This window comes from Astatotilapia calliptera, chromosome 20, assembly GCF_964374335.1.
Source record: "Astatotilapia calliptera chromosome 20, fAstCal68.1, whole genome shotgun sequence".
NCBI lineage: Eukaryota > Metazoa > Chordata > Actinopteri > Cichliformes > Cichlidae > Astatotilapia > Astatotilapia calliptera.
The window spans coordinates 17,870,671-17,885,651 of record NC_137441.1 but is presented as its reverse complement, the minus strand read 5'-3'; the positions used below and the strand labels follow the sequence as shown (position 1 = coordinate 17,885,651).

Sequence of the window (14,981 nt, the reverse complement as noted above, 5' to 3'; positions counted from 1 at the left end):
ACACCAGGGGATAGCTTTGATCTGACCAATGAGCCTAATTTACTGATGAGTGAAGCGCGCAGAGTTTTTGAAATCAACCAAGACAGCTTTGCAGATTCTGACTTTTTAATTAACATTTTATTACTATGCTTTGAAACAATGTCAGATTTCCATATAACATTTATTTGTATGTTGTAATGTTTTTCTTACACCGCGTGTAATTTTTATAGAAACCTTATTCATTGTATGAATGTGTAATCATGTATCTTTGATAAATAAAATATTTCATCTTTTATTTGTTTACTTTGTGGTTATTAAATAAAGATTAGTCACATATTGCATTGATAAACACAGATGGCAGATGGAAAAAGCAAACACAGTGTTGTGCTGCTAAACTTTGAGGTTCTAAGACACCAACGTTCAAATAAGAAAAGATCAAGAGGAGATGAGCAGCCCTGAGTCTGCATGTAAAACATGAAAACTCCAAAGCAGCCAACCCAGGTGGCCTTGCATGGAATGGGAAGGAACAGACTCAACACAGTCGTTATCAGGGAGTTTTTGTTCGGCTCCAGCCTTGAGCCCACAGCTGGCGCCGAAAGGGTAGCCGGATTATGATGGTAACATCTTAGATCTATTTCCAGGGGCGAGAATGTTGTATGTTAGATTTTGTTTTAAATCAGATGATTATGGGGTAAATTGCAGTACTGAAGGCAGAACATACATATAATACTGAGTGCAGAAAGAGATGGTTTCACTTCACAGGTGTGCCTGTCAGGGTTCATTTGTAGCCTTCTTAATAAGGTTGGGACCATCAGTTGTGTTGTGCAGCAGTCAGGTTGGTACACAGCTGACAGCCCTATTTGACAACTGTTAGAATTCATATTATGGCAAGAACCAATCAGCTAAGTAAAGAGAAACAACAGTCCATCATTACTTCAAGAACTGAAGGTCAGTCAGTCTGGAAAACTTTGATTGTGTCCCCGAGTGCAGTCGCAAGAACCAAATGCTATGATGAAACTGTCTCACATGAGGACCGCCCCAGGAAAGGAAGACCCAGAGTCCCCTCTGCTGCTGAGGACACATTCATCCGAGTCACCAGCCTCAGAAATCACAAGTTAACAGCAGCTCAGATTAGAGCCCAGATACATGCCACACAGAGCTCCAGTAGCAGACACAGCTCTACATGTTCAGAGCAGACTGTGTGAATCAGGCCTTTATGGTCAAATAGCTGCTAAGAAACCACGACTAAGGAAAAGCAACAAGCAGCAGAGATTTGTTTGGGCCAAGAAACACGAGGAGTGGACATTAGAGCAGTGGGAATCTGTGCTTTGGTCTGAGGGGTCCAAATCTGAGATGTTTGGTTCCACCCATGACACAGAAAAGATTAACTGATAGTGTCTACATGCATGGAGGAGGAAGTGTGATGGTGTGGGGGTTGCCTTGCGGGGACACTGTTGGAGATTTATTCAAAATTGAAGCCACACTGAACCATCATGGCTACCAGCATCCTGCAGCAACATCCCATCATTGATTTTTCAACAGCACAATGACCCCAAACACACCTCCAGGCTGTGTCACGGCTGTTTGACCAACAAGGAGAGTGATGGGGTGCTGTTGGAAAACCATTTCAGGTGATGACCTCACGAAGCTCATCGAGAGAATGCCAAGAATGTAAAGCAGTAATTAAAACAAAGGGCAGCTATTTCGAACCATCTGAGATCTAAAACATGAAGGAAGGATTAATGAGGGATTAATCTCCATCTCATATGTTTCCTCCGTCAGGTTAGGGATAGGAATTAATAAGGATTTGGCGATTCCGATTCCATTACCAACATCACTTATCAATTCAATTTCCTGTTGATTATCTTAGCACTTCTCACTGGGTTCTCGTTGGCTGCACTTTGAGAGTGGCCACCATTGTTAAACAGCATACCAAAGACATTACATTCATGCAGATGAATTGCATGTTCTGGGTCAAATGTTTGTACATGTTGGAGGTTACTTAAAAACGTCATTAGTACCGATTTTTCTACCTCTAATAACCTCTAGCTGGACTTTAATGAATGCAATAACACTTTTTAACGTCAATTAAATTAACCACTAACTAACAAAGAACTCGTATACCAGTATTCGCAAATATATCGGATGTCAACACCACATTAGATATACCTCTGTCTAAACTCTTCATTTGGGTTCTAATGTTAGGTTTATGATTACTTTGGATAATGTGATTGGCACTGATGTTTAACATTTCCTTTCTTTATTTTCATGGTCAAGTTATAGTGAGAGCTTTAATTTAACAAACTGAGTTTACCCATAGTCTATGTAAGAAACTTATATACAACCACCGTTTCAGGCTACGTGCAGATACTCATGTCTGCGGAACAGCAGGATCCCCATGTGCACAGTTCTCTCCTGCCCACTGTGGAAGTAGGCGTTTGCTTGCGATTTTAACAAGTGGGCTACTGTGTTATAAAAGAGCCTGGATGGCAAATCTTTACACAGATGCCAAACTGCTGTTTTACTACTGTTATTCTTCTACTGTAACTGCTGTATAGACAAATACACGGTTTGTGTGCACACACTGAGAAACTGCGAGGAGGAGAGAGAAAAGGCAAAGTAGGGAAAAACAAGGCGAGTTAGAGAAGGCTGAGCTGGCAGATCCAACACAGCCGTAGTTGACGTTCGCTAACGGGACCAGTCCGGTTCAAAAACAGGGACGTTAACCTGGCAAAAATGAGATTTTCATCTTTGCTGTTATTTTCAGCTATTGTTGTCTGCGCGCTTTCCGCTCTGGTAAACTCCGAAGTAGAGGGAATTCCTGAAGGTAAGTCTGGAATGCTGGCAGAGATAACGCTGTGTCCGCACCCCACGGTGTTGGTGGTGCAGTTTGTAGCAAATGTGTACCGAGACGAGTTGGGCCAGTTAAGCTCGACACAGGGAGACTTAGTTCATTTGATAACTGGCTGAAAAAAGCTGTGTTGCAACCACGCGTGTCACAGAAATGTGTGAGAAAGAGTTGAAGCCGAACTACAGACAAAACAAGACGATGGCGACAAATTATCTGACTGCATCTTTATGAAAAGCCCGGATCCTTGGATCAGTGTTAGTCTGTTAGAAAAACCGAAATTTCCCCACTTTGTCTCGTAGTGCTTGATGCATGTCGAAAAGTTGTTTTTCAGTTTTCCAAAATAAAAATCACTGTTAATAAAACATGAACGGAGTTTATTAACGTTTCGTCAGCGCTTTCCAATTCAAAGCAAACTGTAGTCGCTCCGGGCTGAGGAGGGCTGCCATGCCGCTGACGTGGACGATGCTCCTCTGAACTGCTGTAATCATTGCCTCTAACACATTCACGTTAGCCTGTGGGAAGCCTATATTATTAATAGTTGCAGGGGATGCGGACTTGATTCTGTGATACACCCACAAAGAATAAAAATCTAAGTTTAGAGACTTTTTTTCAGGCTTAATTCACAGCGACATTAACCCTGAGCAGTTCACTGTTACATCGTAACCATAACCATCTTAAAGCCTTTATCACAGCCTGTGCAAGAAACGTATTTGCTCCTCTGTAGAAATGTAACTACATGTCGACATAATCGCACAAGTATAGCTCTGCATTAAAGCTCTGTGTTTAAGTGCAAATATGCGAGCATCAAAATGCCATCATATTACTAATACAGCGCCTCTTCTTTCTGCTAGGTTATTGTACACTATAGTTCACAGTCATACACGCGTTACATAAATACTCTTTATGGTGGTACTGTAAAGTTTTGTCACGCTTAAGTCATTCTGAATTCCTCTGTCATGCTCTGGTTTCCAGACAAACTTCTAGTTGTGACTGTTGCGACCAAAGAGACTGATGGCTACAGGCGTTTTCTGAGGACAGCGAAACACTTTAACTATACTGTCAAGGTAAGAACTTCTGGGGCAAAGTTTTCGAAAAAGTTTATTTCATGCTCTGTAGACGTGAGGGCTCACAGTCTCTTTAAAACAAGTCCCTGCTGTGTGCTTTAAGGAGTTTTATCCAAACACAAAAATTGGTCCTTTTCAGTGGATTTCAGTCATACTAATATGTGTTGATAATATAAAGCAGAAAATAAGGAAAGACATAACCTTAATGGCTGTATTTTTAAAGGATGATACATTAAAAGCTTTAAACTAAAAGATGAGGTGTATGTTTTTAAGGTTCTGGGCCGAGATCAGAAATGGAAGGGAGGTGACTACATGTCAGCCCCAGGAGGAGGCCAGAAAGTACGACTTCTTAAAGAAGGTCTGAAGGAGATGAAGGATGATGGCCAAATAATCCTTTTTATTGACAGGTAGAGTGTCTATCTGGGTACCTATGCCACTATAATACTGTGTTAGTTATTCAGCCACTGGTTCAATTTCATTTCATGTTACATGAATCTGCCTTGTTCTGCCTTTTGTCAGCACACGAAATATAGTAATGTGTAGTATGTAATTTTACAGCTTGACGACAAATTAAGGAAGAACTGTATTAGTAGGTGAGAAACATACTCTGTTTGGATGCTTTTCAGCACTGTGGTGCTCTGCAGGCTGCAGTTAACATCCAGTCATTCTGTGTGGCATTGTGTGTGTAAACTCTAAGCAGGTTGATTCTGATGTATCAAAACGATAAGAAGAAAAGAGCTCAGTGGCTGTGACATGACGGTTCACTTTGTGTTTCAGTAGGAACAGTGACTAGAAACACATCTGCATTTAGACATATTGGAAGAACATCAGTCCACATGGTTAGAACAACAGCAAACATTTGATGAGCGTGATATTCGGCATTGATACGTAAGGAAAACATAGAAGCACTAAATATTAGTGCATGATGTAATCAGGCTGTAAGTATGAATAGTCAACAGTTAAAGTGATTGATATTGAACAGCTGCACTGCATTTGACTCTCTTTGTAAAGATGAATGCACATTTGTGACTTCATCATTTGAATAGTTGTGTACAACATGAGTATAGAAGTAAAATTAACAGTAACAGTATTTTGTCTAAGTCCGCCATTGTAGAAATCCATTTCACCGAAACAATAACGTGGCGCACGGTGTGATGTCAAAAAAGGCGCACACCTTTGACGCTGCGTTTTCTCCGTTTTCCTCGTTCACACATAAACGCAAAAATGGAGTTTTCGAAAATTTCCACCCTGGCAGTAGTTTTTAAAAATCTCAGTTTTCAGTGATCGAAAACGCCGTTTACATGTGGACGAAAGGTGCACCTTTCGTCCACACGTAAACGGCGTAAACACGTAAAAAAATCACACTTACAATTATTTCTATTGTGCGCTGCAGTAGATGTGTTTTAGCAGACCTGCAGCTCTTTGTGGTTTTACAGAACTGAATTCAGCCAGATGTAAGCAGATGTTTCACGAGATATCTTGGCTGATTGTCTCCCTCTACACTGACAGCACAATGTTTATGCTGGACAGTCTGAAGCTGCTGTGAAGGTGGACTTCAGTGAATGAATCTAAGCATCATCACATAAAGTTCATATTATGTAACTCGACACTGACCATGAACACCACAGCTGCTGTGCACCCGTCCAGTGCAGTGCTTTACCTAGAATCCATTGTATGACTCTAAGCTAACCTGTTTATCCTGCACTAAGGAGCAGATTCAGTAACACAAAGGTCAAAGGCTACACCTCAGTTTGTCTTGCAGGAAGCCTAAAAAATAAGAAAAAAAACAAAAGGTCACGTATACAGAAGCCAGTATCTGATGTAAAAATGAGGACTTACATGTAAACCTAAAATTTCCAGTATATTAAATACCACTGAGCAGTCTTTACCTTTAAATATAACCTCTCTTCTCTTCCACATTTTATACCAAACTAGGCCAACTGAGTCAACATGTCCAGGTCAAAATAATGCAAATATCGAGTACAGGTGTATAAGAATTGCCTCGGTATAAATTTAATAGCTACTTATTTAAAATATATTAGCAGTTCTTAACTGTTTCTGCTGTTTCTCTAGTCTTTTAAGGTAGCGTGCTTTGAATTGAGTAACAAGCTCCACTTATAGCAGTTTATTTGCTGTGTTACGATGTTATGAGTCAGTATACTAAATTCATAAGATATTACTGTTTCGGTGTTTATGCATATTTAATTTAAATGACATGTTTTTGAAGCACATTTGATGCACTTTAGCTGTACATGGCAGCTAAAGGAAAAGTCCTGACATTTTGTAAAGTTGTAAAATTCTTTATGGTGAAGCATGTAATTATAGTGAAATCAAGAAAGTGTGTGTTGTTTTTGTTGCAGTTCCTTTTCTGGTAGTAAACATAGTCACAGGCAAATTAACTCTGGCTGGTATCATATAATAACAACGCCTTCATTTGTTTTAACTGTGTCACTGGCTTCACACAGTGCTGAGCTGCACTGTGTACTAACGTTTTCTGTTTTCACTCCCTTAATGACTTAGCTACGATGTGGTTTTTGCCTCGGGTCCCAAAGAGCTGCTCAAGAAGTTCCAGCAGACCAAGCACAGGGTTGTGTTCTCCTCTGAGACCCTCATCTGGCCAGACAGACATCTGGAGGACAAATATCCCCATGTCAGGGAGGGCAACAGGTTCCTGGGCTCAGGGGGTATGTTTATCAGTCTTGTTGTTTCTTGTACTGCTGAGAAAAGTAATATTGCTGTGTAATTTCTGTCTGTTTGTTTTTACATAACATGAAGTATTTATTCTGAGAAAAAACAATATTTTTATGTCATATTTTTTTATTAGAGACACCTGCGTCACAGTGTAGCCATGTGTGGAGGGTCACATAATTTTAGGATGCAGGACACAGCACACAAAGGATTTTTCAAAAAGGGAGCTCTTTAATAGCTAATCCAAAGTGAATCATTGTTCAAGGGAAAAATCCAAAACACAAGAAATTAGAAAACAACAAAACACAGCAAAGTTACAAAGAACAGTGCATACAATGCCAGAGTGGACAAAGCAACTACAGTTCACACTGTACAGTACTGCTGTATGTAGCCACACTGAGGGCTGATGAAATACTGGAGGCCAGCTCGGCAATGAGATAAATCGAAACATAATAAACACAGGTGAAAACAATCAGGGCAGTCACACAGCAGGGACAGGAGACATCACAGAACAGCCTTCACAGTAAAACAGGCACATTTATAGCATCCTGAATACCAACTCCCACTACCTCTCACTACAGAACAAGGAAACACAAAAAGACCAACGCACAGACACAGAATTGAGACAGTTTCAACAGATTTTCTAATATGTGTTCATATGGGATGGGAATCTATTGGAATTTAGCAATTCCAATTCCATTGTTGATGTCACTTGTCCATTCAGTTCCTAACCAATTATTTTATTGATTCTCTACATAATAGCTCTCTAACCTCGAGTACTAGAAGTTAAACTCAGCAGAAAGCATTTATTAATGAAAATCAACCCAGAGACTGAAGTAGCTCACTAAGATACGTAAACAGATCCAAATCCAAATGCAGTGCAGCACTGCACTTAATGTTGTTTTAGTACTTTATTAATCAGTACTTTCTTAATGTTGTTTCAGCATTTGCATACTTAGTCAACTGGTGCCATGTAAGCAATTATAAAAATGTAAATTATAAAAAATAAAAAATTTTCAGATGGTATTAAATGTTAAGCTGTTGCTGTATCTCTCACATCCAGCAGGAAAACCTGGACGGTAAATGAACTGGTTCCTATGTAGTGCTTTACTACTCAACCTCAGCACTCAAAGCTCTTTATACAACATGCGTCATTCACCCAATCATAGAAACACTACTCCCCACCTGTGTAAATAAGCAGGTTAAAAGGGTCACTCACCTTCTGGGCTTAAGAAGTACCAGAAAAAAAAATCGTTAAAATGTGAGGCTCACAGGTTGCTGATAGATGAGATAGGGCAGATGGTTTTATAGCAGGTCGTTAGTCAGCACTGCACTGGTGACATAAACCTGGTAGAGCTCATTAGACATGCTCCTCGAAACACACGCCTTAACTTTCCCTCACTGTGTCTACATGAAGGTCATGAACAAATGTATACTTCTAATATATGTGATCATTTCCTGTCTCATTTCTCTTGTCTCCTCACAGGTTTCATTGGCTATCTTCCCAACATCAAAGAGCTCGTTGCTAATTGGACAGGAGACGACGGTGACAGTGATCAGCTGTTTTTCACCAAGGTTTACACTGATCAATCAAAAAGAGTAAGACTTGTTCCACTGCTGTAACTTTATGAAATTCCACTATTTTTTCATGAATGCCTCTACAGCACTGTAATTACATGAAGTGATGTTTATAACATCTCCTGCTAACTGAAATTCAGCACTTTCTGTCCACATGGTTCAAATTACAGGTCTTTTAGCTCATTGGACATTTTCCTGGTTCGTGTTAGGCTTTTAATTTGAAACATGTACCAGAGGCTTTTGATGGTAATGATGAACAATACACAAAACAATAGTGCTGAAAATACATCGTTTTCATATTGAATGCAGCATAATTCAGGGCAGTACAATTCTGATGTTAGCTATCATGTGAAAGCAGGTAAATATACGCTGCTCGGTGTTAAATGTCAACACTTCACCGAGTTCTTTTGATTCCTCAGAGGCATCCGATGGAAGACAACACACTGCTCAGTAGACAATTTAGCACTTTATTTCTCTTTCACATTACTTCTAGAAGGGAGATGCGTCCTGCATGACACATTGCCGTGGATCTCCAAATGGTGGTGTGCCCCTAACGGTTTTATTACAGAAGCTCTCTATCTCTACTCTAAACAACAGTGTCTCAGTAACTTTCCACTAGAGATGGTCCCCTCTTATCTACATTTTCCCAAGCAAGCGTGAGTGAGTCTGCAGCTTTCTACTCCCCAAGGACACATGGTCTCATGCCTTTATTTTCAGGGCTGTGTCCACTTAATACTACACTACATAACTTTATAACACTTATTAATAAAAAAGCATAGCATTATTGAGGCACTGAAAAATTATTTATTCCCAACATCGGCCTGAAGAAGCAGCCACAGTTTGTTTGTTCCTGTAGAAGTTTTCATCTTATTGGATACATGTAACATAATAGATCAAAAGAATATATTTCTATTTTTCAGAAATCTATAAATATCACCCTGGACAACAAATGCAGACTCTTTCAGAACCTTCATGGAGCACTTGGTGAGTGCATTGAATTTTGTTTTCTTTGACCAGCAGGCCAAGGTTGTTGATAACACATGTAACACTGCCCAGCATCTTCTCCTGCTCTTGTTTACCATGCACATTATAACGAAAAATGATAAACAACAGACAATAAATCAGAAAAATCAGAAATCAGAGACACTTTACTTATCCCAAAGGGGCATTTAAGATACAACAGAGCAGCATGACATTGAAGATAAGGACGGGGCATAAACAGGCAATAAAAATGAGAGCATTGGGTTCACGTCGAAGTGATGGAAACAAGTCTGAAAATCACAAAAATGAGGAAAAAGAAAAGAATACAAAATATACTGAGTAGATGGCGAAAAGCAACAACGAAAAGAGCATTGAAGTTAGAAAACAGTAACAGAGTAACAACTTTAACAACCTTTTAAGGAACTTATTGAATTTTAGCATTTTCACTTTGACCTACGGATACATAGATGAGGTGATATTTTTGGATAATAATTTAAAATTCATACACTGATGATGAAGTGGTGATTGTTTTAATACCCCAAAGGTGAAGGGTATAATTATGGTTTGCCAAAGTAATTTTTGTGGCATTACTTCCTTTGCTGAAATGAACAATCATTGGCTGCCTTAGCAAGGTGCATAAAAAACAAAACGATGTCAGCAGATGGTGACTAAACTATACACTTCATTTAGATGCTCCATTTATTTCCTCTGTTGACAGGTCTGTAGTCACATTGTAAAGTCTCAAGGGGAGTGCTCCATTTACTTTTATTGCATCACCAAAATGTACAAAGATCATTGTAAGAATGAGAGAGTTAAAGTGTCTTTACAGGAATAACAATCATACTGTTTACAGAACAGTTGTCTAGTTGGTGGCAGGTAGTTTTTTGTGTGTAACTGAACAAGTCTAGTCGGGAACACATGTCACAAGGTTTGCCAGGCAAGGCAATATAAGGAAGTCCCTCTCTGGTATTGTGTGGGATCAATTCAAGTTTATTTATACAGCACCAAATAACAACAACAGTCGCTCTCAAGGCGCTTTATAGTGTAAGGTAGAGGCTACAATAATACATACAGAGAAAAAACCCAATAATAATATGACCCACTATGAGCAAGCACTGGTCCAGCCCTAACTATATGCTTTAGCAAAAAGGAAAGTTTTAAGCCTAATCTTGAAAGTAGAGATAGTGTCTGTCTCCTGAATCCAAACTGGAAGCTGGTTCCACAGAAGAGGGGCCTGAAAACTGAAGGCTCTGCCTCCCATTCTACTTTTGGGGCGATCGTGGCTCAAGAGTTGGGAGTTCGCCTTGTAATCGGAAGGTTGCCGGTTCGAGCCCCGGCTTGGACAGTCTTGGTCGTTGTGTCCTTGGGCAAGACACTTCACCCGTTGCCTACTGGTGGTGGTCAGAGGGCCCGGTGGCGCCAGCCTCACCTCTGTCAGTGTGCCCCAGGGTGGCTGTGGCTACAATGTAGCTTGCCATCACCAGTGTGTGAATGTGTGCGTGAATGGGTGGATGACTGGATATGTAAAGCGCTTTGGGGTCCTTAGGGACTAGTAAAGCACTATATAAATACAGACCATTTACCATTTTAAATACTCTAGGAACAACAAATAAGCCTGGAGTGTGAGAACGAAGTGCTCTAATAGGGTGATATGGCACTACAAGGTCATTAAGATAAGATGGGGCCTGATTATTTAAGACCTTGTATGTGAGGAGCAGGATTTTGAATTCTGGATTTAACAGGAAGCCAATACAGGAGAAATATGCTCTCTCTTTCTAGTCCCTGTCAGGACTCTTGCTGCAGCATTTTGGATTAACTGAAGGCTTTTCAGGGAGTTTTTAGGACTTCCTGATAATAATGAATTACAGTAGTCCAGCCTGGAAGTAATAAATGCATGAACTAGTTTTTCAGCGTCACTCTGAGACAGGATATTTCTAATTTTAGAGATGTTGCGCAAATGGAAGAAAGCAGTCTTACATATTTATTTAATATGTGCATTGAAGGACATGTCCTGGTCAAAAATGACTCCAAGGTTCCTCACAGCGTTACTGGAGGCCAAGGTAATGCCATCCAGAGTAAGAATCTGGTTAGATACCATATTTCTAAGATTTTCCCCAGAGGTATAGTCGTTTTGGGGGGTTGGGCTATTATCAGCAACCATTTTTGCTAATAGCTAAGTGTTAAGGTATGGAGTCCGTTTCTTTCACTGTTTGCAGAAAGCTCAGGTATATGATGTCTATAGCTGGATATCTATATTTTACTTGGTTCAAGCAGATTGTAATGTTGGTCTGGTGAGGAAGGTCCCGCGGGCATTTGGCATGGAGGTTAGCCGGACAAGTCGGAGCCTAGGCACCAGCCCATTACAATGGGAAGGTCTCTCTAAAACACATGAGCGGAGAGCAGCATGCTCGACTGTAATGGCTGCACTCACACTAGGAGACTCTCCAACTACTACAATAATGGGAAGACACCCCATAACGGTGTTATGCCATAATAATGGTTGTTACAAGATGTAGGCCTTGAAAAGCTCTCACTGGAGCTCCAGTGGTTGCAATGCTCCTATATTGGTCCCCACGTCTACTTCTGTGACTCCAGTTCTTGCATATTTTCATTGTCGAGGAGTGGTTCTTATTGCTTTTTTGCTCAACTGTAGAGGACAATCGGCAGTACCTTCATCGTTTCTTTGTAGATGAGGGTGCATCCCACCATTCTAGGATAAGTATGGTGCCATGGTGAGGACACCTTCTGTTGGTCTTTTGAGGAGTTATCTTGATGAGGTGTCACTATGAGAAGGCTACATAACCTTTATCCAGGTGTGGATAAGTTGAGTAGCACAGGTTAGAGCAGAACAAAAAATGTTATCCATGACACGCAGGTCATCTTTTCTGTATGAAGTATAAAATGACTTGGTTACATTGGTCTGACAGTAACAACGTGTGAGTGTGTTTTTTGATAAAAGTTGACGTCACTGACATCAACATTGCAGTCCATTTTAGGGCTATTTCTGGGCAGTATTTAGCCAGTTTTTATCCTAACTAGTTCTATATTGCAGATGATATGGACACATTGGACAGTGGGGTTTCTGGTCAATTCACAGTTTGGTCATTACCTGCCAGTGAAATTACTTCCTCTCTCTGGCATTTCACAGAGCATCAGAACTGATGCTCTGTGAAATGCCATCTCTGTTGCATCTTTCTGGAACAGCGATAAAGTCGACTTTTCTACAAGGCCACACTTCTGCTAGCTTCAGAAGATATCTACACATATGTGTCACACTTTGACATGTGAATGAATAGACCCCACAGTTACCAGCTGATATTGAGTGTGGGTAAAAATGTTGCCAGTTGATTTGGTAGATTTTTACACCAGGTATCCTCCCTGACACAATCTTTTAGGGATTTATGTTTCCTCATGCACCCAAGCCAGGGATCTTCTGCTTGATACTCAAATACCTTAATCACTACACTATGGAGCCACTTGCCCTGAAAGACAAAAATAGTCCACAGTAATCATATTTCCCTGTATGGCATTTGCTTATTATAAATAACATGACATCCAGACAACAGGGGGTAAGTGTGGGTGAACTGTGGGGCAAACCCATACTTATCCCAGTCTTTTGGTTGCCCACAGTCAACTGTGATAGGGGCCCCGTGAAGTAAAACTACTCCTAAACTATTAAAGGGCAAAACTGCTATGGGCCCTTTTTCTTTGCCACACAGCCAGAGCTGCCCACTGTGGGCTCACCGGGCATGTTTGCTGGGATTATATCTCGGTCTAGTCTAGATTTAAATTGAATTACTGATATAACACCTTTTCTATTTTCATGAGACACAGGATATTGAGGGATCATTGGAAAGTCTGTATTTTTCTTTAATAGTATCTGTACAGGCTCAGCAGATCTGATCAGATGTAGGAAGAGTGGAAACTATTGTGTCATAAAGCTCCTCTGTGAACTGACTCTGATCTAACAGTGTGACAAGTGTGTTGTCCTGGCTGGTTTCAGTAAGTTTGCCGTTCTAAGTATATCATATAACAATGTCTCTGTCACCCTCGGAGGATGGTATGTGTGTGTTCCTCAAGCTAAGGTACTCTCAGGTACTGAGCAGTATCTTAGCTGTTCCTAACACTGTGCTCTCCCATGGCTAGAGACCTTGGATGTTGTAACTGGAATCTGCTGGAGCCACTCTTCCAGTTTCGTGTTTAGAAGCTAAGGGGGGAATTCCAGTGTGGTACTGTGTGGATGAGTTCTTGAAAACACGTTCAAATCTTTAAGGTGTTTATATCATACCTAGAAAATTAAATATCTATGAGGCTTTTAATCATTTCCTCTCATTCATAGTCAGCTGTACCATAAATGCTGTCTCTGTATATATTCTCCACCAAATATTATAAATTCTTATTTATATTGATGAGCCAAAGAGAGGTTTAGAGTAAGTGGGGTTGGTTTACACCCAACTAATATATAGGACAATATATAGATCTCTCCAAAACTAAGATTTTTACAAATTTGTTATAAAAATGCTATTAATATTATATTTGTCAAAGGATACTGATATGAACTTGTCACGGTTTGCGGGGCAAGCCGTGTGGATTTGTAGTAAGGACCCAAAAGGCGGCAGCTCTGGTGCAGGTGAGTGTTTATTTACAGCAGTGGGTACAAACAGCAACGGGGTGTGAACATGAAACCGAAACCTAAACTGGGTAAACTAACAACACAAACCAGGAATGACGGTGCAGGGAGATCCGGGGAAATACACATGAAGAGAGGCAGGGAGACCGAGGGGAAACAACACAGACGAACCAGCGATTACTAAGACAGAAAATACAACTTAAATACACTCAGAACACAGGGAGATTACACACAGGTGAGAGACACAGCTGGGAGAGATTAACATGACGAGACCAGGGAGGCAAACTGAAAACACTCACATAAGACGCAGACCTTCACAATAAAACAGGAACACACGGGGGGGAACAGGGTAAATACCAATTAGAGCACAGAACCAAAATCGCGAAGAGAAAACACAAAACGCTGGGTCAAAAGGACCCAGGATCATGACAGAACTCAAAGCGTTTGCAGCTTCATAGTCCAGCTATATATTTGATTAATTCCATGCTGCTGTAACTTCAGCTCTGAAGACAAACAGCAGACGACCTGACAGGAATGAAAGAAAACACACAGACTAAATGCACACAGGAGGCGATCAGGGCAAGTGGAAACAGCTGACTAGAATGAACATAATGACGCACCGTAGGAAGTGAAACTAAACACAATGAACATGGGACACCAGACCTCTTCAAAATAAAACAGGGAGCATAATGAGACGCAGACATGACACAAGCTTGGCAACATAGGACATGCAGACATGAAAGACATGACAGACTAAGACACGGATTTACCATGGTGGACTGACGAGGAACGCGAACACCATAAAAACTTACAGAGGATGAAAAAGGGACTGGAGATGAGACATGGATATAACTAAACACGATGACCGGGGGAAAGCACACGTGACAGAAGGAATGGGTCACAGGGGGAAAAACACGTAAACAAGAAGAGGAAACGGGAGACAACACATGAAGGGCGAGGGAGACAGGGGGTGATAAACAAAGAACTAACATGGCGACCTCGTCAAAATACAGGGAGTGCAGAATTATTAGGCAAGTTTTATTATTGAACAACAACCATGTTCTCAATGAACCCAAAAAACTCATTAATATCAAAGCTGAATGTTTTTGGAAGTAGTTTTTAGTTTGTTTTTAGTTTTAGCTATTTTAGGGGGATATCTGTGTGTGCAGGTGACTATTACTGTGCATAATTATTAGGCAACTTAACAAAA

The 14,981-nt window shown here is 40.5% G+C and overlaps 1 protein-coding gene across 1 annotated transcript in view; it reads left to right on the top strand.

Moving 5' to 3' along the window:
• The first annotated feature begins 2,405 nt into the window (after window positions 1–2,405).
• plod1a (procollagen-lysine, 2-oxoglutarate 5-dioxygenase 1a) overlaps window positions 2,406–14,981 on the top strand; it is a 32,121-nt gene continuing 19,545 nt past the window's right edge. The window contains exons 1-6 of the mRNA XM_026154010.2: window positions 2,406–2,806; window positions 3,803–3,894; window positions 4,168–4,301; window positions 6,415–6,578; window positions 8,069–8,181; window positions 9,081–9,144. Of these exons, the coding sequence (XP_026009795.2) occupies window positions 2,716–2,806; window positions 3,803–3,894; window positions 4,168–4,301; window positions 6,415–6,578; window positions 8,069–8,181; window positions 9,081–9,144 (658 nt within the window). The 5' untranslated portion in view covers window positions 2,406–2,715. The remainder of the gene's footprint in view (window positions 2,807–3,802; window positions 3,895–4,167; window positions 4,302–6,414; window positions 6,579–8,068; window positions 8,182–9,080; window positions 9,145–14,981) is intronic.